This window comes from Neovison vison, chromosome 14 (genome assembly GCF_020171115.1).
Source record: "Neovison vison isolate M4711 chromosome 14, ASM_NN_V1, whole genome shotgun sequence".
NCBI lineage: Eukaryota > Metazoa > Chordata > Mammalia > Carnivora > Mustelidae > Neogale > Neogale vison.
This window is the reverse complement of record NC_058104.1, coordinates 27,772,480-27,800,237: the sequence shown is the minus strand read 5'-3', so window position 1 is coordinate 27,800,237 and position 27,758 is coordinate 27,772,480. Positions and strand designations below refer to the sequence as shown.

The window sequence follows — 27,758 nt, the reverse complement described above, 5'->3', positions numbered from 1 at the left end:
GATTGCCTGGACCATGAAGTGTGGGGGTCAGGGGTCACATGAGATGTGAAGTACCTGAGTTTAGGGAATGACTGTTAAGAAGCTTTTTTTTTTTTTTTTTTTTTTTTTTTTTGATCATTTTAAAGCTAGAGGTTGTATTGTGTGTTCATCTGGGTTTTCTTTCCACCTGTTTTTCTGGAAGTGACTAAAAATGAAATGTAGATCCTGGAAAAGGGAAAAGAAAGCAATTGATTTTTTTTTTCCTTTCCCCCCCCTTCAAGGAGCGAAAACTCCTTGAAGAAAGGATTAGTGACTTAACAACGAATCTTGCAGAAGAGGAAGAAAAGGCCAAGAATCTTACCAAGCTAAAAAACAAGCATGAATCTATGATTTCAGAACTGGAAGGTAAACCTCGTACCTCAAAGGGGGTTTCAAATGGATGTTTTAAAATCAGAGAGCTGGGGCGCCTGGGTGGCTCAGTGGGTTCAGCGTCTCCCTTTGGCTCAGGTCATGATCTCAGGGTCCTGGGATCGAGCCCCGCATCGGGCTCTCTGCTCAGCAGGGAGCCTGCTTCACTTTCTTCCTCCGCTTTTCCTCCCACTCGTGCTCTCTCTCTTTCACATAAACAAATTAATTCAATTAAAAAATACAATCCGAGAGTAAATCTGAGCGAGGGCCCTGCAGCGGACACACTAGTAGCAATAAAGGAGCCACATTGACTTTCCTCCTGCAAGATCATGGTCTGGGCCAGGCCAGGCCAGTCACCTGTGGGGCCATGTGTGTGTGTGTTCATGTGTGTGTCCGTGAGGTGCCAGAGCAGAGAGGCTTGTCCTCTGGGTGCCTTTCTGATAGCTGGCACCTGCTGAGAACCCCTGGCTTTGTCGTAGTGCGGCTGAAGAAAGAGGAGAAGAACAGGCAGGAGCTGGAGAAGCTGAAGCGGAAGCTGGAGGGGGAGGCCAGTGACTTCCACGAGCAGATCGCCGACCTCCAGGCGCAGATCGCGGAGCTCAAGATGCAGCTGGCCAAGAAGGAGGAGGAGCTGCAGGCCGCCCTGAGCAGGTAGCGAGGCTGGTGGGGGTGCGTCTTGTGGTCCCCGGGGGTCCATGTGCCCAGCGGGCTCCCGCCACACCGCAGTGGGCCCCGTCTTCCTCCTCCTCCAGGCAGGCCTCCATGCTGCTGGGGGCCTCCCCTGTCCTGCCTGCACCTCCAGAACCATGCCACTGATTTTCTTCTCTTCCCTCCAAACTCATCCTCTCCTGCATCTCCCCTCCTCCCGCCACGTCTGCCTCTCGGATGTCCCGGCCATTCTCACGTCCACTTGCCCACGGAGCCCGTTCCACTGGAGTCTCAGCCACCGCATACCTGAGGCAGGGGTGACCCCTGCCCCTCCTCCTGAGGGTTGTTTTGCCCCCTCTTTGCTCCTCCCACCCCCAGACCGTGGCCGGCCTCCAATTCTGCTGGTCCTTAGAAACGTGTCCCTGTCCCATTCCCTGTCTGCCCGGCTGGGTTCCAGCTGACAGCCTCACCCTGGGAATCCTGCAGCGGCAACTAACAGGGATTTTCCTGCTCACTGTGTGCCAGACTCTTTCCAGGTAGTATCTTCACGCACACACCAGGCTAGGGACGCTGCTGCGATCTCCGTGTCACTGAGCAGGACAGGGCCTGGGATCTGAGCCCCAACACTTCCTGACTGGTCCCATGGCCAGCTCTTTTGCTCCCAGTGTGTGCTGCTGGACAGCGCTCGGGTGATGGACCAGAAGCATCCCCTGGGTTGTGAACTTGACCCTTACCCGACCACTTAGCCTTCTCTCTCACTGCTTCCCGTTCCCAAGCTCAGTAGGATCAAGGTGCTCCCCTCCCCTTCCCCTCTGGGCCCTCTTTCATGCTGTTCCCTTTCCTTCCATCACAGCAGGAGGCCAGCCCCACCATGCGTCAGTGGGGAGCTGCCTTCCACGCAGGTCCTAGTGGTCTCTAGGCCATTCAGACCACGCTTCTGCTTCTCGCATCCCAACTTGACCCATGGTTGCTGCAACCCCCAGGGGGCCCCGGCTTTTAACATCTCGCCAAGCACTTTGCATGGTGAAGACGCTTTTGAACCATTTGAACCAAAAGAAGAAAGAAAAACAAGTAGTTGCTCAGGAGAAATGATTGTCCAGTGTTCATAAGCATCTATTAAGCTCCTGGTGTGAACAAGGCACCTGGCTAGTCTGGGAGCAGGCTCTGCTTTCCCTCTTTCTCTCTCACATGCACACACACACGTGTGCACGCACATACGCACTCATGCACGCACACACAGTCTCACCAAAATCTGTTGTTGGTTTTTTTTTTTTTTTAAGATTTTACTTATTTATTTGACAGACAGAGATCACAGTAGGCAGAGAGGCAGGCAGAGAGATTGGGGGAAGCAAGCTCCCCGCTGAGCAGAGAACTTGATGCAGGGCTCGATCCCAGGATCCTGGGACCATGACTTGAGCTGAAGGCACAGGCTTTAACCCACTAAGCAACCTGGCACCCCAAAATCTGTTTTTTGACATCAGATCTGTCCTACCCGCAAGCAGTCCCACCTAGAAAGAAGGGGTCCACCGTGTCCCCGGGACGTGGCTGGAACCTGGTTTAATGTCCGTGGAACATGAGTATCTCATTCCAGGCAATCATTTTTGGTGACGTCGGGGGATCGCAGGGGCCAGAGAGCCCAGGGTCTTCATTCTGGCGATCTATCCCCGGCAGGCTCGACGATGAAATCGCTCAGAAGAACAACGCTCTGAAGAAGATCCGGGAGCTGGAGGGTCACATCTCGGACCTCCAGGAGGACCTGGACTCGGAACGGGCCGCGAGGAACAAGGCCGAGAAGCAGAAGCGGGACCTAGGGGAGGAGCTGGAGGCGCTGAAGACGGAGCTGGAGGACACCCTAGACAGCACGGCCACCCAGCAGGAGCTCAGGTGGGTGCCCGGCCTGCGGACCCCAGCGGCTCCCGCCACTCCGCTGCACAGATGGGGTGGCCAGGGTTGGGGTGGGAGACAATGGGCAGCCGCCAGACACATCCTGAACCCCGAGGTCCTCAGGCCCTACAGTTACCATCTGTATTAGAGGTGCAGTCCTTTCTCGTCTTATTTGGCATCACAGTAGTCAGACTTAATTGATTCAAAAATGATTTGAAAGCTCTAGAAACGTAGATATGAAAAACATCAGTCTTAGTCCTAACACAGTCCATGTTTTTTGGGTATTCCTTCTTGCCTTTTTTTTTTTTTTTAAATTTATTTGACAGAGAGATCACAAGCAGGCAGAGAGGCAGGCAGGGGGGGGGGAAGCAGGCTCCCCGCTGAGCAGAGAGCCCGATGCGGGGCTCGATCCCAGGACCCTGAGATCATGACCCAAGCCAAAGGCAGAGGCTTAACCCACTGAGCCACCCAGGCGCCCCTTTCTTGTCTTTTCATGTGTGTGTCTACATGTGTCAGTAATTCTCTAGATTCCAGTCCCCGAGAGCATGTGTCTAAGTTTTGTGACACGTTTTAAAATAACACTTGTTGGTGGGGTCCTTAAGATGTGCTAGAAGATCACAGATACCAGCAACAAAAAAATACCCCAAAACAAACATACAGAACAAACCCCCCAAAAAACACTTTACCTGCTAGATAAGGAATGCTGACTTTAAAGAAAGTAGGTCGTTTATTCATTCAACAAACATGCAAACGCTTTTGTTTGTGTCCATGTCAGGTGCTATGCTAACACTGAGACTGATTTTACCCACACTTGGGGTTTTGTGCCACACCCCTTACCTGTGTGGAGAAGCCAGCCCAGTGTTCCCCTCCCAACAAGGCCCATGATCCAGAAAAGCCCAGTACGGTATTTTAAACGCATGGGCTCAGAGCCAGACCAGATTCTGGCTCTGTCAACAAGCACTCACTGCTTACCCTCTCTCAGCCTTAGCTGTCTCATCTGTAAGTTGGAAGGATATACCTGCCTCTGAGGGTCACTCTGAAGGTTATATGAGGTCACGTATAGAAAGAACTGAGGTTGGGGCCTGGCACATAATAAGTGCTCAAGAAATAAGAGCTAATATTAATATTTGAGGAACATTTTGCAATTTACAGATGTTCTTTCAACACATTCCTGAGTATTTTTGTGTATTTATTTGCTGGCCTTGAAGAGTTTCTGGGCAGTCACCATGCTCCCCCCTTTTGCAGCTGAGGAAATGCTAGGTCCAGAGAGGTTGGGTGACTCCCCTGAGGTCACACAGCCAAGGAGGGGCCGGCGATGGAGACCTCAGCTCTGGGTCCCAGGAGAGCTCTCGTCCCTTTCCGTGGCGCTGTCTGAGGCGAAGCCCTGTCTCCACCCAACAGCCAGCCTCTGTGTTCTTCCTGCCCAGGGCCAAGAGGGAGCAGGAGGTGACGGTACTCAAGAAGGCCCTAGACGACGAGACGCGGTCCCACGAGGCCCAGGTCCAGGAGATGAGGCAGAAGCACACACAGGCCGTAGAGGAGCTCACGGAGCAGCTGGAGCAGTTCAAGAGGGTACGTCAAGGTCATTTCGCGAGCGCGGTGCACCGACAGCTCCCCATAACCACAGATTGAGGCCGGGGCTGAGAAAGAGCCAGCCCTACGAGACTGTAATGATGGGTCGTGAGAGCATTTATTAAGCACCCACTGTATACGTGCCAGTTAATCCTCACAACCAGCTATGACGTAGCTACTGCTGAGCTTGACACATGAAGGAAGAGAGAGCCTGGAGGTGAAGAGACTTCCCCAAGGTCCCCCAGCCATTGATCGAGCTGGGATTTGAACCCGGGTGGGTGGTCTGGTCTGCAGACCTGCCTCACACCTTCCCCAGGGCAGGGTCTAAAATCCACAGCAGCCCCCACTCTGCCCTGATAAGCAACTATTTAGCAAAACTTCTGGGAGGGGAACTTGAGACAGAGGCCATCCTGTAATTTCTCTGCAGATTGGCAGAGTTTGAGAATGACTAGATCTAATCGTTCCCCTGACCCCCGTGGTTAGCTCTTTGGGTGTAGGGCACATGGGGCAGCGAAATAGCACTCCTCTGAATGCAGTGTACCGAGAACTTCCTCTCCCTTGGGAGAATTTCCCTGTTTCATTCAGGGGTGAGCTTTCTCGCTTGTGACGTCCGGATTGTTTCTGTCTGGATTGGATTTCTGTCTCTCACCCACAGCGCTATGGCTGCCCTGCATCCCTGCACTATCTAGATATCCCCCCAGCTCGACTAAGTGGGGGCACATTACCTAACACTTGCTGGAGTTGGCACCTGTTTCTGTACCGGCCCAGGGGACTATTCTTCAGGGGGTTGTTTACTGACACCTTCCTGGGAGCTGGGTCACTGCTGCTTCTATCAGAATCTGCAGAGGTCCTGCCCGTGAAAATAATGGCTCCAGCCCCGTAGGCAGCACAGGTCGTGAGCTAGATGGTCCCATGGTTTTACAAACACTAATTCATGTCCTGTGCAGCCTTGTTCATGAGCAGATCTCCTGGCCCCATCGTCCGCCTGTACACAGGTGGCCTTAGGACACTCTGAGAAATGGGGTGTGAGACTGAGCCCCCCGCAAATGACTAAAAGGACACTTGTTCATGTCCTCTTGTCAAGTGGGATCTGAATACTAACCTTTGACCTTCTGTCAAGTCTTTATGCGTGTTGGACAAATAAGATTTTGCTAATTGTAACTACGACGTGCATTTCCCCTTCTGGTACTATTTGAACGGAAGTGATAAGCGTGGACGTCCTTAGCGTGTTCGTGATCCTAGGAGAAAAGCTCTGTTTTTCTCACTGAGTATGATGTTTGTCTTGTCTTTCAAAAGTCAGAATTCCTCTGGTATATGCAGTAAAACCCACCAATTTTAACGGTATACATTCATATTACCAGCACCTGTCATGCTAGAGAACTCTAGAATTTTTGTAAAGAAGTTGGAATCCGATTTTAATTTTTTAAAAAATATTTTGTTTGACAGAGAGGGAACACAAGCAGGGGGCATGGGAGAGGGAGAAGCAGGCTTCCCGTTGAGCAGGGAGCCTGATGTGGGGCTCGATCCCAAGACCCCGGCATCATGACCTGAGCTGAAGGCAGATGCTTAAAGACAGAGTCACCCAGGTACCCCTGGAATCCAGATGTTTACATGACATTATGTTATTAAGGTGTTGGCCGCAAAGAATAGGTCAACCAGGACAATGACAACAGGTTGGATGTAGCCCGGGAGATGCTCATTTGCAAACTTTGTGATTCATAAAAAGAGAATACAGACAGTCTTACTGTGACTGGTGTGCCCCCCCCCACCCCTCACCCCCGTGTCGACAAGCACAGGTGCCTGGAACCTTCCTGACTCACTGGACAGAACGGGAAAGCGGAAGATGCCCCAAGGGATGGAGGGTCCCATCTTAAAGTGCCTTCCTGGCCAGAGCTGTAATGCCTTCCCTCTCCTCTGTTGACTTGGCCAGGCCAAGGCCAATCTAGACAAGAACAAGCAGACGCTGGAGAAGGAGAACGCTGACCTGGCCGGGGAACTGCGGGTCCTGAACCAGGCCAAGCAGGAGGTGGAGCACAAGAAGAAGAAGCTGGAGGTTCAGCTGCAGGAACTGCAGTCCAAGTGCAGCGATGGGGAGCGGGCCCGGGCCGAGCTCAACGACAAGGTCCACAAGCTGCAGGTAAGGCGGCAAGCATCCCTTGGTCCCAGCTCTGCGGCCATGAAGCTCCTCTCGGCTAACTGAAGTCTCACTTGCTACAAAGCAATTTGGTTTCCTCTTGTTGCGATCCTCAAGGAGAGGAGATGGTCTCCCTCTTCCATTCCGTCTTTAGAAACCTCCGTCTCATTCAGCAAGTATTTGAGTATTTGCTGTAGGCTGGGCGCCATGTTTAAGGCTGAGCTACAGGGAGCAAGAGAGACACAGCGCTTGCCCCACTAGAGGGAGAGGCATTTCTAATCCCATGAATGAAGGTCAAACGATGCAGTAAGTATAAATTAACAAAGGGCTTGGCCTGCAGGAAGAGGAGTCGAGAAAGGCTTCCATAAGATGGAAGTATAGTCTGAGATAAGAAGGCTGGGAGGCAGAGGGAGCAGCATGTGCAAGGGCCCAGTGGTAGGTGGGGGAAATTAGAAAAGATCAGAGAAGTAGAGCTAGAATGCTGAGCTGGAAGGCCAAACGGGCTGCAAAGTGGGACTAGAGAGGTAGGTCATGGCTGAATGGCACAGGGCCTTCATGGCCCCATTCTATGTGCATGTCTTTACTCTGAGTGACAAGAAGCCATAGATAGGCTTCAAGCTGAGCAAAGATGAAGTCTGTCTGTCTTTGGTTTTACTTAGCTTTGACTAGACGTTTGGCCCGATTTCCAGTTGTGGGATACAGGCAGACCTTTGATAATTATTTAATGTGCTTACAGCTTGGGATAAGAGGGCAGGGGAAGCATTAAATGGGATTTTTTCCTGCGTGCAGGGGAGAGCAAGGGTTCTGCTCTCCTAACAGAAGCAGTGTGCTAGAGGAGCAGAGTCAGAATCACTTACATCCTCGTAAGCGGGAAGAGGATGGACGGTGGACTGACACTTGCAAAAGGACCTGCTCCCCGCATCTCTGGCTTTAGCCCTAAGGGCCCATGAGAGGGCCAAGACTAGGGGTGAGGAAGAGGGCGGTGGAAAATGGCTGTTGGAAGTGGACATGCCCTCTGTATGCTCTTCCCCAGCATTAGGAGGCGGGCGAGTCCAGAAGAGCTCTGTGTGGGGATTCTCAAACCTGTTTCATTTTCCCCCAACCGTGGGAAGGATCTGGGATCTATTTAGTGGGATTTGGGCCCAGTCAACACAGTTGGGCGCTCTAAGAGGTTCTTAGAACCAGGCATCCCAGCTTGGAGGGGATACATTTCCCTTGGGAGCCTCAGAGCTAGTGTGATCAGGCCCCATAGCTCCTGGGTGTGTCTCAATCGGCAGATCCCACAGGCACCACCATGAGACTAGAGAGGGCTTCTCTTAACAAGGATCCTGTTCTGGAAGTTCTAACCAAAGTCTCTTGGCGTCCTCAGAATGAAGTGGAGAGTGTCACAGGGATGCTCAACGAGGCTGAGGGGAAGGCCATAAAACTGGCTAAGGACGTGGCGTCCCTTGGGTCCCAGCTTCAGGACACCCAGGTGGGTATTCGGCCGCATCCTCCAGAGGGACCCCGGGGCATGAACTTCCGGGCGTGGGTCCCTGGGACTTCCGTGCATCCTTCCGTAGGAGCTGCTTCAAGAAGAAACCCGGCAGAAGCTCAATGTGTCCACCAAGCTGCGGCAGCTGGAGGACGAGAGGAACAGCCTGCAGGACCAGCTGGACGAGGAGATGGAGGCCAAGCAGAACCTGGAGCGTCACATCTCGACTCTGAACATCCAGGTGCTGGCTGTGTGTGCGTCCTTGCTGTTCCAGAACAGCCTTGCGGGGAGAGCAGGAGCTCGCATGGGCTGTGGTGGTGGAGCCTTGGAGCCATTTCGCTTGGCTCACTGGCTCCCCCTGCTGTTGAATTTCTGCAGTGCAGCGAAGGTTGTCTCTTCCCAGGGTGGGGTCAGGGACGGGAATCACCCAAAGGCCCTCTCCCCTTATTGGACCCTGGACACTGCCATTTTAGCTCTCCGATTCGAAGAAGAAGCTGCAGGACTTTGCCAGCACCGTGGAAGCCTTGGAAGAGGGCAAGAAGAAGTTCCAGAAGGAAATCGAAGGCCTCACCCAGCAGTTCGAAGAGAAGGCAGCTGCTTATGACAAACTGGATAAGACCAAGAACAGGCTTCAGCAGGAGCTGGACGACCTGGTCGTCGATTTGGACAACCAGCGGCAACTGGTGTCCAACCTGGAAAAGAAGCAGAAGAAGTTTGATCAGGTAGGGGCTGGAGGGTGGTTCACTCTGTGTGCGGACGCGGGCCGGGGCAGGTGAGGCTCCGAGGCCGCTGGTGGGGTTGCTCTGTCTCTGCAACTCATCCTTGCTTGGCTGGTGGCGATGGAAAGTCACCTTGTCCCGGGTGACCATGAAACACGAGGGCTCCTAGGTCAGAGTGGGGAGAGCAGCGGCGCCCGGACGTGACTGCCAGGTACCCCCACCATGAGGGCACCCAGGGACCCCAGTGATGCCCGAGTTTCTAGCCCCAATCAGGAAGGAGGTTCATTTTATTGACTTAAGCACTTGTAGATTGCCTCCTAAATATTCCTAGTCATTTAATGTTTCTACCCTTTAGATAACCAAGTTCCCCTCACATTTCATTATGCAGAATTTCAGGCACCCAGACACGCTAAAATCACGCAGCAGTGAACACCTGTGTGCCCACCACCGGGATGCGATGGCAAACATTTTACCAGACTTGCTTTATTATGTGTTTATTTACAAGCATGAACGGGAGTTGTCAAGGGGGTCTTACCTTTTGGATGCATTTCAAAGCAAATTACAGACCTCCCCCTCTGTACTCTGCGTATCAACTAGAGTTCTTGTTCAAGATAGAAGCTTGCTTCCAGGGAGATAAAAGTTTACCTACACGGAAATGCACAAATTTTAAGTGTACACACTTGAGTTCTGATCGAGGCCTGCAGCTCTGTAGCCTAGATCCCCAAATACCGACTTTTTTTTTTTTTGAAGATTTTATTTATTTATTTGACAGAGAGAGATCACAAGTAGGCAGAGAGGCAGGCAGAGAGAGAGGAGGAAGCAGGCTCCCTGCTGAGCAGAGAGCCCGATGTGGGACTCGATCCCAGGACCCTGAGATCATGACCTGAGCCGAAGGCAGCGGCTTAACCCACTGAGCCACCCAGGCGCCCCCAAATACCGACTTTTACTACGTTACTCAGATTCAGCAAATATCATTTGGTTTGCAAGTGACTGGGGGTTATCCTAAAAAGCACTTTGGGGATGGTTCTGGGTCAGAGGCGTGGGGGGGCTCAGAGCACCAGGCTTCTGGGCGACAGGCTGGCCCTTCCCTTTTCTGTCCCTGTGCAGTGGGCCTGTCTTCACTGTTGGCACCCTGCTGTTCTGTTATCGGTTTGAAGGCCCGAGGCCCCATCTTTTCTTTTCCTGTCACACTGGGTGTAGGGTTTTTGCATTGACAGTGCTATTTGGGGGTCCCTGTTACTTACTTGTCTTTGCTGACTTCTAGAAGTCTGAGTCTTGGATGTTTCCGTGTATGATATATGCTGCTCTCTCTGCAGAGAAGATTACTGTCCCTAGTCTGGCTCCTAGGGCACTTTTGAGAGCCGGAGACGAGTGGCCATGAAAACAACAGAATAACTGGCCCCCGGCAGGATTAAAGGTCACTTGGACCCCAGCAGTCGCGTGTTCTGACATGGGCGGCATGAGTGATTTCAAAGCACAGAGACTCAGCAGATGCTGGCTGTGCATAAGGTCGACCTCGAAGTCAGAAGCAGGGTTGTCATTAGCTCTTCCCATAGGTATCTGGATGAGTTACCCCTGCCCCCGAGGAAATTCAGCAGGACACGAGGCTTCTCACCGGTATTTGCAATGAGATGAAGCCTGCCTTCGGGTTGGCCTAGGGGTCACCGCCAGGGCTTCTGTTGTGTTGTAGCTGTTGGCCGAGGAGAAAAGCATCTCTTCCAAGTACGCGGATGAAAGGGACAGAGCCGAGGCCGAAGCCAGGGAAAAGGAAACCAAGGCCTTGTCCCTGGCGCGAGCCCTCGAGGAGGCTCTGGAGGCCAAAGAGGAACTTGAGAGGGCCAACAAGATGCTCAAGGCCGAGATGGAAGATCTGGTTAGCTCCAAGGATGACGTGGGCAAGAACGTAAGTCGCCCTCCCCGCGATTCATCCGTCCTTGGGGTGGGCAGGGGGCGGGGGCGATGGCTCCGTGCCTCTTTGATGTGAAACCATAATCCGGCCTAAAGGCAGTCCCTCGGATGGTCCCATACATGTGGGTTGGGAACATCTGTTGGGGAGGGATGGTTCCGAGTCCACAGTTCCCAGAGGAAGGCTCTGGTCCTCACTGGACAAAAGCCGCCTCTCTCTGCCCCGAACGAGCTTCCTGGCACTGCGGGCAGCCTGCCCGTCTTCATGAGGGCCGCTCTGGTGTGAAAGGTCCACGAGCTGGAGAAGTCCAAGCGGGCCCTGGAAACCCAGATGGAGGAGATGAAGACGCAGCTGGAGGAGCTGGAGGACGAGCTGCAGGCCACGGAGGACGCCAAGCTGCGGCTCGAGGTCAACATGCAGGCCCTCAAGGGACAGTTTGAGCGGGACCTGCAGGCCCGCGACGAGCAGAACGAGGAGAAGAGGAGACAGCTCCAGCGGCAGGTGATCCGGGGCAGGCCAGGGAAAAGGTGGGCTGTAGGGCGGGGGGGCCCCTTACCACCTCCTGGCCCGATGGAGACTTGTTTTCCTCCCTTGTAACCTGGGGATGGGAAGACCCACCCGGGAGGGGGCTGTGCATGCCTGGGGGGCGGCCGGCTGGTGGCGGGGCTGGGGGGGACGGCGCAGCCCAGCGGCACGCATCTCCCCTCCTCGCTCAGCTTCACGAGTACGAGACAGAACTGGAAGACGAGAGGAAGCAGCGTGCCCTGGCAGCCGCGGCCAAGAAGAAGCTGGAAGGGGACCTCAAAGACCTGGAGCTGCAGGCCGACTCGGCCATCAAGGGCAGGGAGGAAGCCATCAAGCAGCTTCGGAAACTGCAGGTGGGTGATGCGTCCGATGCAGGGTGTGGGCTGACGGCGGTGGTGGGGGGGATGGCGTCCCCAAGGTTGGGGAGGCAGCAGCAGCAGGACGCTGGCCTGGAAGTGGTGCCTACGACCTGGTGTTTTCCCACCACCGTTTGGCATTTGCGGGCTGTTTCCTGCCCTGGGTAAGGCACGGTTACCAGGCATGTGGCCGTGGCTCTCCATCGCCGTATTTTAGATCTGCTGAGCGCATCCAGAACGGGGTCTCCGAACAGCAACCTGGTCCTGCTCATAGGATGGGGACGTCTCTGTGGTTAATTGTGGCAAATCCTAGGGGTTGGCACGGGAAAGCTCATTTGGGCAGCGGAACTCGGGTGAGTAAGGACCTCTTGGCTTGTCCTTCCTGTTGACTCATGCAGGCTCAGATGAAGGACTTCCAGAGGGAGCTGGAAGATGCCCGAGCCTCCAGAGATGAGATCTTTGCCACCGCCAAAGAGAATGAGAAGAAAGCGAAGAGTTTAGAAGCAGAACTCATGCAGCTGCAGGAGGTAAAATCTTCTCCCTGGGAGCCCCAGAATGGTGGGGGGGGGGGAACAGGTAGGGGTGTCATGGTAGGAGCCCTTGGCCCGCCGGTGTGTGTCCCCATGGGTTTCTCCCATTCATCCGGCATTCCATGTGGCCGGACCCTGGAGTAAGGGCGAGGAAAGACAGGATGTGGAGACAGCACTTCCCCTGAGCTCAGGGAAGGGTGGCTGTCGAAATTGCTGGGGTGCAGCCCTTCCGTGGTAGATAACAGGTTTCCTTCCTCCCACCCACCACTATCCAGGATCTAGCCGCGGCCGAGAGGGCTCGCAAACAGGCCGACCTGGAGAAGGAGGAACTGGCGGAAGAGCTGGCCAGCAGCGTCTCAGGAAGGTATGGGGCCGTGTACAGAGGAGGGGGTCCTAGATGCGGATGATAAGAGAGAGGCAGCTCATGGGAGCACCTCCCGGACACCCATTTTAATGCTAAAAATGACAGTGTCCTGCTGAGCTTGTCCCGGGGGTCTTCACCCCCCGGTTGAGTGTGGCCAGTTTCATTCATTCTGAATAAGCAGCATGGCGGGGCTGGGGCGGCTGGGGACATCAGAGCGCGGAAACTGTGGGACAGGCCTGGGTCTGCTGATACCACCTGGGTAGGAGTCCTGGCTCCCTCCTTGCCGGCTGTGGGGCTTTGGACAGGTCTCGAAGTCTCGGAGCCTGTTTCCCGTTGTAAAGGAGGACAGCCCTCAGGCATCACTCCTCCAAGGAGAGGGAATCTTACAAGCCCAAGGGAGGCTCGAGCCCCAGATGTGGCTGCGTTCCCCACAGGAACACACTTCAGGACGAGAAACGCCGCCTGGAGGCCCGGATCGCGCAGCTGGAAGAGGAGCTAGAGGAAGAGCAGGGCAACATGGAGGCCATGAGTGACCGCGTGCGCAAGGCCACGCAGCAGGTAGGGGCCGGCGCGGGGCAGGGCACTGGAGCAGCGCCAGAGCTGCCCACACGGGCTCCGGGGGCCGGCCTCCCTCCTCTCATGGTCCCGCAGCACCCTGCCAGCCTGCACTGTCTCCGCGGCGGGCCAGTGTGTGTCCGGCTTCCTCCAGCAGATGCTGTGTACCTCGAGGAAGGGCCTTGGGGGTCTACTTCTTGTTCTGTCCCCAGCCTTACACTCCTGAGCACTCAGTGACGTTACTGAGTGTTGGGCTCCAGGACGGGTGGTAAGGACCCACCATGGAACCTAGAAGCAGGGAACCCTGTAGCACCGGGACGCTCCCCCTGTGCCCAGGAAGGCGCTGGTGGCTAGAGGACATGGTGGGGGGAGGGCTCTTGGGGGCTCCAGCTCCAGGGACCCCTGTGGAAGCTGAAGAAGAGGAGTGGTTGGGAGGGGGGCAGCAGGACACATTCATCACCTCTGTGGACCACCCTGGGCTTCTGTGCCCCTACCTCATGACCTTCCCCATCCTCCACAGGCTGAGCAGCTCAACAACGAACTGGCCACGGAACGCAGCGCGGCCCAGAAGAACGAGAGCGCGAGGCAGCAGCTCGAGCGGCAGAACAAGGAGCTCCGGAGCAAGCTGCAGGAGATGGAGGGGGCGGTCAAGTCCAAGTTCAAGTCCACCATTGCGGCCCTGGAGGCCAAGATCGCACAGCTGGAGGAACAGGTCGAGCAGGAGGCCAGGTACGTGGAGCCGGGGCTGCAAAGACAGCCTGCGTGCCGGCGCGTGGCAGGGGGGAACCCGGGTGGGGGTGGGGGGCTTAGGCTCTCCAGGCCTCAGCTGTGGCTGGGAAATCATCCCTGTGGTACCCGGACCGCGGCCGTGCCGGGGGATCGGTGTGTGCACATGGGGGCAAGGTGGGCCTGGCCCAGAGGAGGCCCTTACGGCAGCACAAAGGAGCAGGCCTCCTCGGTGAGGTCAGCCAGCCTTCCCGGGGGGCGCGCCGGCTTGCCCTGGCCTGCATTTGCAGAACGTCACGTTGAGGAAGGTACAGAAAGTCCCCATCGGCCACCCACGCAGCACAAGCAGCCGCAGGAATGCTGCTCACGAGAAAGGAAGGTCACAGCACCGGGGTCCCCGTCAGATGGCAGGGATTCCCACCCGTTCTTTCCATTTTGGCAGTGGCTTCCCCAATCACTCCCATGCTGTAGACTTCAGCCCTTAGTGCCCCTCTTCATGGCTTTGAGTCTTTTTGCAGAGAGGGGACCCCTCTCCACAGCCAACCAGGGAACACTTCCATACCCCCCGTAAGACCCCCTGTACCCCTTCACCCTCCCTCCCCGCGTGTCCCTGAGCCCTCAGCAGCCACTGACCCGACTTTCCATTTCTGTGGTCTGTTCTGGGCCCCTCCTATGAATGCAATCACGTGCTGTGGGGCCTTTGGTCACCCGCCGCCTTCACGGAGCACGTTCCCCGTCTTAGAACTATGCTCCCTTTCGTGGCCGAGTCCGGTTCTTCCGATCTGGGGGAGGAGCCCCAGCGTGAGGCTCTGGACGGGTGCTCACGGCGCGCACGGTGCCAGTCGGGGCTGTGCATGGACGGCCAGGGAAGCCGGCCCCACTCCCTCCGTGTCCGTCCGCAGGGAGAAGCAGGCGGCCGCCAAGTCGCTGAAGCAGAAGGACAAGAAGCTGAAGGAGGTCCTGCTGCAGGTGGAGGACGAGCGCAAGATGGCGGAGCAGTACAAGGAGCAGGTACCCCTGCCCCGCGCCCCGCCCCCCTCCGCCCGGCGCAGACCCCGCGGCCCCCTCCCCCGACTGACCCTCCGTCCTCTCTGGGGCAGGCGGAGAAAGGAAACGCTAAGGTGAAGCAACTGAAGCGGCAGCTGGAGGAGGCGGAGGAGGAGTCCCAGCGCATCAACGCCAACCGCAGGAAGCTGCAGCGGGAGCTGGACGAGGCCACGGAGAGCAACGAGGCCATGGGCCGCGAGGTGAACGCGCTCAAGACCAAGCTCAGGTGAGGCAGGCAGCACCCCTGCCCCCCGCGTCCTGCTCCTTGCCGCGGGCTCCGGCGTGCGCCAGGCCGGACCGGGGATGCGGATGCTCCCGGGGCCTCTGGGACGGCTGCTTCCCTACCCCTCCCCGCCAGTCCTCAGGGAGGTGGTGGCTAACTCCCGTCTCCCGCATCAGCACCAGCCCTCCTCTCCTGAACCTCTGCTCCCGACTCTGCTCGGCTCCGTGGTCTGCCCCAAGGGCTCTGGCACCACTGCTGTCGGGGCTGGATCGATTGTTCTAGATCGCAGGAGCTGGCCTGCGTATTGGGGATGTGAGCAGCAGGCTCGGTCTCTCCCCACCGGCGGCAGCGTCGTGCCCCGGATCCTGCCAACCCAAAATGTCTCCAGACCCTGTCCAGTTCCCGTGGGGGTGCAGTCGTCCCTGGCTGAGAACCTCTGCCCTAACCGGGGCCAAGTTCTCTCCCACACTCCTGCACCTTTGGGCCTGAAGGTGGGTAGGCCACCCCCCTGCACCTCAGGGCTCCCGGACCCTTCCCCTGGTTCCCTGAAGGCTGGGACCCCGAGCTTCCTGCCTGCGCCCACAGCCCTCCGGGCAGGTGATCCAGCATCTCCCGTCCTTGACTTCTCTCCTCTGCGATCCCTCCATGGGGTCAGCACTAGCTCTAACTTGCCCATCAAGCATCGAGCCTTATCCCTGCCGCCGCCTCTAATTTGTTCGAACACAATGCACACGAAACCACACTTTCTACCTTCTGCTCAGAGTGGCTTAAGAAAAGCAAACAAGCACACTGCCATTTCCTGCCGGGCATCCTCTAGGGCCAGGGGGAATGGACCCCACTCACTGCTTCCTGGACCTCAGGCTCCCCTCATCTTCCCTCTCCCTTGGACATCTGCTTTCCCCCCAGACTTACTCTCCTGGCCCATCCTTACAAGTGCTGTTCCCCCCCCTCCCCCCCACCGACCTACCTCCTGACAGACATGCTCATTTCTTCTCTGTCCCCGTTCTGGGCTGGACCATTTAGAACCAGCTCATGCTAATACCTCTGGTAGACGTGCTCCTCATGTTCACTCAAGGACGTTGCTCCAGAAATTCTTACCCTTCTCTCCTTTACAACGTTTTCCGTCCACAGAGTCATTCCATGAGCTAAGCCTACTCCCCTCCTACCTTTACCACGCAACCCTACTGGTCAGTCCTCAGGCCCCACCGGACCCCGGTGCAGCTTGTCCTTCCTTAGCTGGGGCTTCCTGGACACTCCCCGCAGCTGGTTTGCTTGCGGCTTTTCTCGCTGTCTTTCCTCACCTCTTCTGCTGGTACATCTCCAAGCTGGCTTGTCCTTGGCCTGCCCCAATGGCCTGCCCCACCATCTTGGTCTTTCTTCATCGCTCTCTCTGCTCACTCCCTGGCTGATCTCAAGCAGCCTGGTGGCTTTTGAATTCTACCCACAGCAAGTGACCTCCTTATTTCTATCTCCAGCCCAGACTTCTTCCTGGAACCCCAGACCTGTGTGCCATTCCCACCCCATGCCTCACAGGGCAGCTCACACCTTGAGCCCTGACTGAACCCCTTCCCCCCCAAACCGCTTCCCACATAGACTTCTCCAGCTCAGCAACTGGAATGATAAAGCCATCATTAACCCAGGCTACGAACCTGGGGTGATACTTTGCTTTTTCTTCTCCTTTATACCTTATATCTAATCTGTCAGAGAATCTGGTCAACTTTCCCTTAAAAATACTGTATATACAGAATGCAGCTGTTTCTTGCCATCCTGGGTCAAGCCACTCTCTCCTACCATCTAGATAATTCTCACACTCTCCTCATGGGCCTGTGTTCATGTTGTGCATTTGTAGTCTATTCTCAACACAGTCGCCAGAGGGATGCTATTGAAACCGAGGGGGGTCACAACCCTCCTTTGCTTGGAACTATCCAACAGCTTCACCTAGTGCAGACTGAAAGCAGCATCTTTAGGATGGTTGGTTCCTGGAGGCCCTAAGGATCTCCATCCACTGCCTCCTAAATGAGACCTCTAAGTCTATACAGGCTGCCTCAGGGCCTTTGCACTGGTGGTTGCCTCTGCCTGGAATGCTTTTCCCCCAGCTCTCCGTGTGGCTGGATCTCTCCTTCCCTTCCTTCAGGCACGGACTCATCCACGATACCTGGTCTACAACGTCCTGCTTCACTCCCTGCAGTCCTCCTTGCCCACCTGTCCCCATGTAACCTATTTATTTTACTTAGGTCACTTTTAGCCTTCACTCTGACCCCATGGGCACATGGGTCAGGTTTTGTCTGTTCATTCATCCCCAGTGTCCAGGATAGTGCTGGGCACAAACTTTCAATCACTGAGTCACAGATGTTTCCCCAGCCTCATTGTCCAATCACTTTGGCTCTTCCACCATAACCTTGTACTACCTGTACCTTGGTTGACTTCCCATTGTCTTTAAAATTAACTGTTCTGATCACACACATCTATTTGCAAATAAAATCTACCACCCCTGTATTGTTAAACCAGCATCACTGGCATTTATAGGTCACAACACAATAAAATACAGTGAAAACAAAGCAATAATGAATTCTAGCCCCCGTGGCTACAAATTGATGACTACAACCAGAAGGCCTACTTTTCAGTGAACAAGAGAGTGACAGAAGACATTTGCACCAAAAAGACTATCTCTGACATAATCAGATGTATTTAAAATGAGCTGGAAAAGGAATACCTTTGTCACTGTGCAACTGAGTCATCCAAGGTCACGGCCAGGCACCAACATAAACTACCTGCCGTGTCAACTCCAGACCTTGAGAACCCCTGCATGGATGAAGGAAAGCCCAAACCCTTTTCAGAATGGGGAAGAGAAGGGCTAGCGAGGGAGGGTAGAGGGCTTCGGGAAGGAGACCCCGGATCCTGCCCCAGGTGAGGGGCTGTGGGTCCCACTGCTGGGAGGGAAGCCAGACATAAGCCCTCAGGTCCAACAGAGGCTTACGAAAACCCCCCAGGGTGATGGTCCACAAGAAGCTGTTCTCACCACGTGGACCTCTGGAATTTGCTCTGCTGGGGACTGGACCCTGACCCTCCCCGGCATCCCGCCGTGTGGTGGGGCAGCAGTCGGCCTCTCTGGCTGTCCCCCTAAGCTGTCGCTGCTCCCTTTTCTTGGGACCAATGACCCTTTTGGCACATGCTGAACATCCCCTGTGGGTTCTGCCCCAGACAAACAACCCTTCTTAGGGCGCACAGCTCTCCGTTTCTTACAGTCCTAGTATGAGCAAATGCTAAGGCGGGGTGAAGACAGGGCCTGCCTTTTCTGCCTCCTGAATCTCGTACTCGTGTAAAACCTGGAGGCAAGCACTGGAGCTCTGAATGAGGGGGTACGCCCTAGCCAGCTCTCCGAGGACAAGCGCAAAGCAAGTTTCATAGTTCTACCGACCAGATAAATCTCAGCTCCTGGTAGAACCTGCGCGCTGTACCCAGCCTTTGCCATGACGCCAGTGCTCCCGACATGAGCTTCTCAAACGCTACAAAGGCTTAGGTGCACCGGCCGCTCTAAGAGCTCTTGGTAGCACGGGCCTCACTGCCAGGTTGCCTTCTACGTGCCTAATTTAAGAGCTGAAGTGAAGGTCTTTAATGATTCAGCCCGCACTCACACAGCCTCCCTCTCGTTTGCGGATGGTAACCACCTGGGCCTCTCTCTGTTTCAGAGGCCCCCTCCCCCCGGAAACTCTGCAGTGACGCACCAGGTATCATGCCTTTCGCTTCGCAGCTCATGTGTGTGGCACCTGGGTTCCACTTTTCTCTTGCCACCCCACCCGCCCTGTCCCCGGTAGCCCCCTTTCCTGGCCTCCGCCCTCAAATTTCCATGAGATTGCTGTAAAACCTGCAGGCGTGGAGATCTTAGTTCAAAACCCTTTTACCACAGCCGAGATCAAACTAAGAAGACTTCATCTCTTGACCTGTTTTCCTTTCCTATCTCTGCTTTGGCATCGGCCATGGCTCCCAGCGGGTCCCTGTCACCGCGTGTTGACCGCTGTTCAGAGGCTGCGTGTGTCACCTGGATTGTTCTTACCTGCCTAAGAGGGTGTGTCTCCTTCACTTGGCTGCGCTGTCCTCCCTGGTCTGGTTAAGACCCCACACCGAGCTAGTAGGACAGCTCCACAGTCCGGGTCCATTCCTGGAGCACAGCTTCAGGTTGGCTGCTTTGGTTCGCCAACCCGAATTCACAGGGCACAGGGTCACGGTAACCCCAGCCCGACAACTGGATTCCCCCACGGCCCCCCGCAGCTGGGCCTCCACAAACACATCTGCAAAGGAAATGAGCTCTCACCGCGCCTCGTGCAGTTGCTGTGGCTGCGCGGGGCTGAAGCAAGGCCCGGCCGGCTGCTAGCTTCATTTCCAGCACACCAGGGCGCACGCCGGCCCCCTTGGAGCCCAGCGTGGTCCTGCCACAGCCTTTTCCACAGAGGTCTTGCGGGCACATACTCAGAGCAGGGAGGGGACACCCGAGACTTGAGGAAGAACACAGCGCCCTTCCCGAGACAGAGTTAAGAGGCCTCGAAATGCCTGGGCGTCTCACAGCACGATCACATGTGAAGTTAGGAAACTGGGGCTGTGTTTCCCTCCCAGTTTCCCCGAGAGGCCAAGCCAGCCCTGGCTGGTGTCCCCCTTCTGCTCTTTTGGAGAATCCCAGCTTTGCGGCCACTACGCAGGTACTTAAAGGTTGACGGAAGGATCGGCAGGACCTTTAGGAAGAGCTTTTGAGCAATGCTCCTGCCAGCTCAGCTGGGACATGGCACCCACTAGTTGATGGGAACCCGAGTTCTTGCAGAACAAATGCTCGGTCTTGGGTCGATTCCTGCCATGCTACTAAGGGCCTCACACAAGTTCTCTGAGGCCATGAATAGAAGCCGAATTCTCCAGGATCAGACCCTTTAAGAAAATCTTTAGAGGGGGTCCCTTACTTCATGGGGGACAGATGCAGCCAATGCCAGTCTTTGCCTTGGATGTGAAACCAATTCCTTCAAGAAGGGCACCTGAACTGGGAGACAGGCTCACAGGACGGGAGACTAAGCAAGGGGGGGTTTATGGGAACTCTGGGCACGATTTACCTCTTAGATCAAGGGAACCCGTTTCTCACTTCAGCTCTTCACACTTGCCAATACAGACTGTCCCAAAGGGTAAAGAGTGCTTGGAGCCTGGAATGGGAGGAGAGAGAGAGTTTCCCAGCCCCAGGCTGTCCCATCAAGTCTGCACAGGGAGGGGTGGTGCCGGAGGAGACCCGTGTGAGTGCTGGCTGCTACTGGTCCTGTCCTGTCCTCAGAGACCCTTCTCGGGGACCCAGGTTCTGGGAAAGCACAGTGATCAAGAGGCTTTTTTAAGGTCACTTCTAGAGAGTGTGATGGAAAGGCAGTTCTAAGGGCACTGGGCACCTCCCAGCTTCCCTCTGACGTGAGGCTGGCCGGAGCCTTCAGCTGGGAGTGGCTACAGCTTGAAGTATTCGTTCGTGATCACTGCGCCACCCCCCCCCAAAGTACCATTCTCTGAACTGGGGTGGGTTTTCCCAGCCCATGTCTCTCCCACTCTCGGGCCCTAAAAGACTCCGGTTGGGACACCCCTTCTCAGCAATCAGAATACCCTGGGCTTTGCCTCCAATCTTACCTCTCTGAGTTGCCCCTTTTGACTAAAGCACGGATAACCGGAGGGGAGTTCTTTTCCCTTGTGGCTTTTCTGCTCAGCCTTTGCATGGTGAGGCGGGTCGTTTTCATTATAGAAAGTCTGCACTCCTCTTAGGCATCCTAAAACGAGTTAAGATAGGTCCTCCGATTCGGGTCAAACAGGGCCACACAGCCAGAGCCCAACAAGATTATTTGCTGTGGTCGCAGAAGAGAGGACCAACAGGTCTTCCAAGAGGAGGAGGCTGAATGCGGGTGGCTCCGTCTTCTCCTTCTGCCTGCCTGCCCTCCTAAGCGAAGACTTAGGTCAGGTGACCTGGGCAGGCCCTGGCAGTAACTCAGGGCATCTGGCACTCCAGAGATGGGAGCCGTTAAGGACAGAGAGAAAACGGGGGCCCTACCAGCTAGCGCTAAAACACATGTTGGATTAACAGGTCTATCTTACTTTTCTAACGTATTCCGTGAGCACCTATCTATAGGCCAGGCCTGGTACCTGCTTGGTGAGCGAAAATCAGATAAGACCCCTGCCCTGTGATAACTCACGCCAAGAATTCTGCTCCACACGCAAGCAGGGGGCCCTGCGCTGCCCGAACCGAGAGCACCCTTCTGGCTCTTGCAGAGGCCCGCAGTGACCTCTCCCCTGCAAAGGGAGGGGTCCCACCCCTTGCCAACTGACAACCTACAACCCTCCCCATTTCTACCTTCTGAAAAGGAGGTACAGCATGAGAACACACTCCCCTTTATACCGGCCCCACAGGGTACGAAGTAAGCCCACGGGAACGTGTCAGCCTCCAATCGGTGTTTCCTTCTTTTCTAAATTAAAGACCCCAGCAGACCAGAATCTTCTGGGTCATCGGATGACTGAGCCAGTTTTTTTTTTTTTTTTTTTTAAAGCAGATCATCTTGCTTTGAAACATCTCCTTTCCCCCAGGCCAGCTGATGAAATGCTAACTGTACCCTGAGGCTGGTCAGGGCTTGACTTCAACCAGAGTCTCCGCCTCTCACTTGAGTTTGTCAGTGTTCGTTTTTGGCCCCTTGAAAAAGCTATTCCCATCTCGGGGGAGATTTCCGTACCCAAGAAACATGTGTTCTCTCGAATCCCACAGGCGAGGCAACGAGACCTCTTTCGTGCCCGCTAGAAGGTCTGGAGGACGTCGGGTCATTGAAAACGCGGACGGCTCAGACGAGGAAGCAGATGCTCGCGACGCGGACTTCAACGGAACCAAAGCCAGCGAATGAATGACTCGCTGCAGTCAGGACAAAACCGAACCCAGTGGACTCTGCTCAGCACCGTCAAAATCCAGCCTCAGATTCTGAACACCACAAACACCCCTCACGATGACTATAAACACCACCGTTCTGAGTCCGGGGCATCATGGAACTCTCGAGTGACGTACCAAATGACAAAAACCCAACAGGCGACACAGACACACCCCCGCTGCCCCCGTCGGTGAATTGTGCAGCGACTCTGAGTTTTTAGGAAAGATCTGACTCCAGTGCCTGGTCACTGTGACATGGGGAGGAAGTCACCAGAGCGGGCCGCCTCTGCCTCCCGCTCCCAAGTCGCTCCCCCTGTGTCCCCTGCCCATGTGTCGCGTGGGCCCCTGTTTGAGTTCTTTCCCCTCCCAGTGACCACACCTCAGACGCACACAGTTCACGGAGACCAAGTGCCTTCGGCAGTCACAGGAATTAAAAAGGACACCCTGCTCCGGTGGGAATGAGCAGGATTGTTAAACACTGTTTTATACGCACCCCGATTGTACTTAAGGACACCCTCACGAATAAAAGGTTATAAATCACTGGAAGGCAGTCAGCTCTTCTGTTGTTTTTGAGAGTGAAAGAATGGGGGGGAGGGGCACGGGCATTCTTCCGGAATCCTTACAGTGACCCTGTGAAGCGAGCTTACTCTTCATGCATCAATGGGGAACCTGAGGCCTAGGGAGATGAAATAAACGGAGATCCCAAAACTGCCCCCCCACCTAAAAAAAAATCCACAAAAAAGCCAAAAAACCCAGCTACCAGACATGTCCTGTGAGTCTGTGGGAGGGGGACTTCTCCAACCAGAGGGGGGCAGCTGCAGGCCCAGGAAGTACGAACGTCAGGAACATGACCAGGAAGAACGTCCTGACCAGTCTAAACCCATACGTACATACTGTGAAGAGTACAAGAGATTCTTGAACTTTTAGGTTAAAACACAAGACTCCATCCAACAGGGGACAACAAACTTCCTGTGAAGGCCAGAGAGTCAGTATTTCAGGCTACATATGGTCTGTCAAACGTGTATCTATCTTTTTTCAATTTTTCAATTTTTTTTTTTTAAACAACCCTTTAAAAACATAAAAGCCATTCCTACCGCGGGGGCCATACAACACCAGGCTGTGGGTCATTTCCTTGCTCAGCTTGAGTGTTCCAGATAGAGATCCCTTGCAAAAGTTCTATTTAACACAAAACAAGTCCACACACCGACTCCGTGGGGGTCCAATAGATCTGAGAAGAAATAATGCAAACCGAAAAACTCAAGCCAGTGACCATAAGCAAATATACCCCAAGCAATACACACATATCCCCAATACACTTCCTTCTAAGGAGCGGACTCAAAGCGAGTTTTTACAAGTAGGTAAAAATTTAGTTACCTGGTTAGTTATCTGGTTTAGTTTACCTGGTTAAAAAACAAGTTTCTGGTTTAGTTACCTGGTTAAAAAACAAGTTTCTCACCACTGTGCAAACCGTGCAAGCGAGCAGGAAAACACAAATGAAGCGGCATTTACTGGCATTTACCTCCACCACCACAAACTAGGTGAAATTTAGTTTCTCTTGATTTTATTGTTTGTTTAAAAAAATAAAAGTATGTCTTTCACCACTACAGGCTAGAATGTTCCTAGGGTAAGGAGCCGGCCGACCGAGCCCAACTGTCTGTTGAATTTCAGTAGCACTGCAAAGTTCTATCTTCAACTCAAGGACGTTTTTGCTATTCTTGTGGAAAAATAATTTAGTGACAAGAAGTTCATTAAGCTGCAGGCATGCTCCTGATGTCGTGTGTTCTATTTTCTTGCCTCCAAAGGTGTGAGACGGCAGCTCACACCAAGCAGGGTTGAGTACACACAACGTCCACGTGGAAATCCCGTGTTTGTTTCTTCTTTGACAAGGAAGCTTAAGATCTCCTCAGAAACACAAACACCTCTTCTCAGTGCCTCAGGGAGAGGCAGATTAAAAAAGTCCCAGAGGTACATGACAGCATAGATTATTTTTAAAAAGGCAGGGGCCTATTGTGCCCCTCTCTCTTAGACATGACTTTATTACACAGACACTTCCTGGGCCACTTCTGTCCTGAGGTGGACTCACACGCCACGTTGAAGGCATCTCCAGACATTAAAAACTCATCTCAGAACCATTCGGGACTCAGGTCAGCTCACAGGGATGGGGCAGCCTCAGCTTCCACACCTCTGAGCCCTTACCAGATGGTCCCGTTTGTCCCTGTCCACACCAGCAAAGATGGGGATTGTGACACATTTCCCCAGGACGACCATGGGCGATGGCCTCGTTGGCTAATGTGACTGTTTGCTCCTATTTCTCAAACTAACTTAAAAACACAAACACCTAGTTTAAAGAGGGGAGGAAAGGCAGGACTCCCGCACGGACACGCCGGGGCTTCAGCTTCCGTGGATTTCCTAAAGCAACATCTTGACTACACCCTGGGTTGACGGCAGCGACGGTGCGGAAGTATTTGAAGGCGGCTTCCCAAACTCCAGGCGTTTTCCCAACCTTCAGACAGAGCAAACCAAATTAGGCGGACATGACAGCTGAGACACACAGGCTAGCATCGGGGCCCACAAAGCTCTAACAGTGACGATCAGGAGTCAGGAACAGTGTCTCCCTGGGTGTCATTTTTCTGTCCTGTGAAATGAAGGAAAGGACACTGGCCATCTGGCTCACACAGTCCCAAGGCCACACGGAAAGCCTGATCACAGAAGACCTGCTAAAAACATCCTCATCGACCGGGCTGGCGTTTACGTGTATGCCGTGGAGAATGAGTCTTCTGTTTCCTGCTATCTGTCTGCCACGGGTTTCCCACAGCGACGTGGCTTGGGGGCCAGGAAGATGGTGGCATGGGTTAGAAAACGAATGAATCTAGAAGCTGCCCCCAATATTCCGCAGGTAAGAAAACATGCAAAGTTGTCAGAGGTCAGATTTGCATTTTCCCCTCAGGTGACTGGCTTAAGAAACCAAGTCTGGGCTGGAATGTAGTGTCTTGTTTCCTGAGTTTCTAAAAAAATATTTTTTTGTTTAAGGAAAAAAAAAAATCCTCCTCTGGGGGAAACAGAGCCGTGTTTGGAGCCCAAGTCTCAAACCAGGGTTTCACACAGGACATGGTCCCTGTATGACCAGGAGCAGAGGCTACCAGAATCAACTAATGAAAACTAGCCTCTCCCTAGGCATTTGCCCTTAACCAGAAGACACCACCTAACTCTGTCTCAAAGGCGTAGAGGGAAAGCTTCATGGACTAACTCTGCAACTTTTCCAAAATGGCTATGGGTCAGGGGTTGGAGGCTCCCCCCTGGAGTGGACAGCTAAAGGTACTGACCCTTTGTCACCCAGAGGCACACCGGTGCTGCTCGGCTGTCTCTCACCGCCATCTCTGTGCCTGCTCCCCCGTCCCGAGGCTGGGCCACTCGTTCGGTTTGGGGACTGATCATACACAAAGTTCCGGCAGGACGCAAGCTTCGACTCCAGGGCCTGGAAAGAGACACGCACTCATCTTCCAAGTTAGAGACAAGAACTCCCCTCGCACCCAAAGCCTGTACACAGAAAATAACTGGAAGAAGGGGTCCTCAATTCGTGTTGGACGCTGGAATTCCAGCGTGGGGCCTGGAAAGAATCCAATGTACATCAACTTTTAGAGCCACTGGCCTAAGACATTTCAGAGCTTCCAGGGAAAACAATTACCCTGCCTATTATCCAGTTCTGCCTATGGGAAATAGGAAATCCACTTTTGGAATGATTCGCTCTTTTGTTCACCTCCATAAACATGCACAGAGTGATTTGTGCAGAAGCCATGTGCCTTGCTGGAAAGGGACCCCATGAAAACCAACAGGGCACTGAGGCCAGCCCATACTTCCTGTATGCTAACTACACAAAACATTAACAGAGAAATGTGTTGGGGTGCCTGGGTGGTGCAGTCGGTTAAGCATCCGACTCTTGAGTTTCAGCTCAGGTCGTGATATCAAGGTCGTGGGATCGAGTCCTGCATCAGGCTCACACTCAGTGCAAAGTCTGATTCAGATTCTCTCCCTCTTCCTCTGCCCCTCCCACTTATTTCTCTCTAAAAAGAATAAATAAATCTTTAAAAAAAAAAAAAAAAAAAGAGAGAGAAAGAGAAATTGTGCTTATGGTACAGAAAACCAGGCAACCAAAAGATAAAAGGAAAAACATGAGACATCAGTTGCAAGCTTCTAGAAGATTTCAGTTCTTACTACATACATTCTGGCAGGATTTAAATTATGTGACCATTCCAGGCCATCACTGTTAAAAATAAAAGAAACCACCACAAAGAATACCTATGTTATTTCTTAAGTTAGAGACTTAAGAAATAAGTTCATTCCCCTGTAATGAATATAAAACCTATGAAATTAAAGTTTTTTGCCCTAGCCTTTTGAGATTGTCTTTAACTCCCTAAGAAGCTTTTAAAAAGGTAATTTTTAAATGTTTCTCAGGTTTTTTTCAAATTAGGAAAAAAGGAAATCATAGGGATGCCTGGGTGGCTCAGTGGGTTAAAGCATCTGCCTTCAGCTCAGGTCATGATCCCAGCGTCCTGGGATCGAGCCCCGCATCAGGCTCTCTGCTTAGCGGGGAGCCTGTTTCCTCCTCTCTCTGCCTGCCTCTGCCTACTCGTTATCTCTGTCAAATAAATAAATAAAATCTTTAAAAAAAAAAAAAGGGGGGGACGCCTGGGTGGCGCAGTTGGTTGGACGACTGCCTCCGGCTCAGGGCGTGATCCTGGAGTCCCGGGATCGAGTCCCACATCAGGCTCCCAGCTCCATGGGGAGTCTGCTTCGCTCTCTGACCTTCTCCTCGCTCATGCTCTCTCTCACACTCTCTCTGTCTCAAATAAATAAATAAAATCTTTAAAAAAAAAAAAAAAAAGGGAAAATCAGACACCAACCAAATTTCCGAAATCCCAAAGAAAAATGGCAGGGAAAGATATGCCCAGGTATCAAAGGGAAAACAGTCAGAGCTCTGGGTGTTTGTCAGGAACTCGAACAGAAGCAGAGTTTTGCCCAAAACACAGGGAATCTCTGCTAAAGGGGAAAGGAACCGGAAAGGTCACCTGTCTCCGATATCCTGAAACACAGGCAAGGAGCCCGGGGAGGTGGCAGTCTTACCCCTACTTTCCGAAGCAGGTCTCCCACAATGTTGAGGGCCGATATCCGTGCTGCAGGAGTGAGGGGGGTCCCACCCGTGGAGTCATCCAGACCTGGGTGTGCAAAAGGAAGCACATGTAACATCAACCCGCAGCCCTAAGTCTGTGCACTAATATCCCTCAACGCAGAACCACGGGGGCGCACTTGGGAAGCTGACGCAGCCCTCTGATCCCACAGGCGGCCCTGGTGCACTCACTAGTTACCTAACATAGGCAGAGTCTACCTGAGGACCCTCTGCAGCCTTACAACCACTATATTCAATGTTTAACTTTACGTGTTCTTCTTTTAAAACAAAATCAAAGTAAGTCCTCTTGGAGCTCTAGGAAGTGCAGAGTTAGGAACAGCATCGGAGCAAACCCCATCTGTAATGGGCTTAACTCTCCGAGCCCCTCCCTCTCCTCCAAGCAGGACTCAGGCACCAGCGGCACCAGCATCACTGGGGTGCTGGTTAGGACGCAGGATCTCAGGCCCTGCCCAGACCTGCTGAATCTCGGGGGCATACTCAAGTGTGGAAAAAACCCTGCTCTAGACTGTGATTCTCGAAGAACCACTGGCCTCTGGATCCCAGAGGCAGGGGAAGGGATAAAACAGCATGAGCCCTGCAGCCTGCCTGGGTCTGAATCCCAACTCTG

The 27,758-nt window shown here is 53.9% G+C and overlaps 2 protein-coding genes across 3 annotated transcripts in view; one reads left to right on the top strand and one right to left on the bottom strand.

Moving 5' to 3' along the window:
* Nucleotides 1-22,377, top strand: part of MYH11 (myosin heavy chain 11) — a 113,115-nt gene extending 90,738 nt beyond the window's left edge. For both annotated transcript variants that reach the window (XM_044233108.1, XM_044233107.1), the window contains 18 exons: nt 261-384; nt 867-1,038; nt 2,707-2,919; nt 4,347-4,491; nt 6,422-6,628; nt 7,995-8,099; nt 8,188-8,340; nt 8,573-8,821; nt 10,509-10,721; nt 11,013-11,225; nt 11,441-11,602; nt 12,004-12,132; nt 12,411-12,499; nt 12,934-13,057; nt 13,575-13,783; nt 14,683-14,791; nt 14,881-15,053; nt 21,814-22,377. In XM_044233108.1, coding sequence (XP_044089043.1) covers nt 261-384; nt 867-1,038; nt 2,707-2,919; nt 4,347-4,491; nt 6,422-6,628; nt 7,995-8,099; nt 8,188-8,340; nt 8,573-8,821; nt 10,509-10,721; nt 11,013-11,225; nt 11,441-11,602; nt 12,004-12,132; nt 12,411-12,499; nt 12,934-13,057; nt 13,575-13,783; nt 14,683-14,791; nt 14,881-15,053; nt 21,814-21,946 — 2,922 coding nt within the window. In that variant the 3' untranslated portion in view covers nt 21,947-22,377. The remainder of the gene's footprint in view (nt 1-260; nt 385-866; nt 1,039-2,706; nt 2,920-4,346; nt 4,492-6,421; nt 6,629-7,994; nt 8,100-8,187; nt 8,341-8,572; nt 8,822-10,508; nt 10,722-11,012; nt 11,226-11,440; nt 11,603-12,003; nt 12,133-12,410; nt 12,500-12,933; nt 13,058-13,574; nt 13,784-14,682; nt 14,792-14,880; nt 15,054-21,813) is intronic.
* A 1,133-nt stretch (nt 22,378-23,510) lies between these two features.
* The window catches only part of NDE1 (nudE neurodevelopment protein 1), a 33,250-nt gene continuing 29,002 nt past the window's right edge, over nt 23,511-27,758 (bottom strand). The window contains exons 7-9 of the mRNA XM_044233109.1: nt 27,088-27,179; nt 25,290-25,441; nt 23,511-24,469 (exon numbers count right to left, since the gene is read on the bottom strand). Coding sequence (XP_044089044.1) covers nt 24,376-24,469; nt 25,290-25,441; nt 27,088-27,179 — 338 coding nt within the window. The 3' untranslated portion in view covers nt 23,511-24,375. The remainder of the gene's footprint in view (nt 24,470-25,289; nt 25,442-27,087; nt 27,180-27,758) is intronic.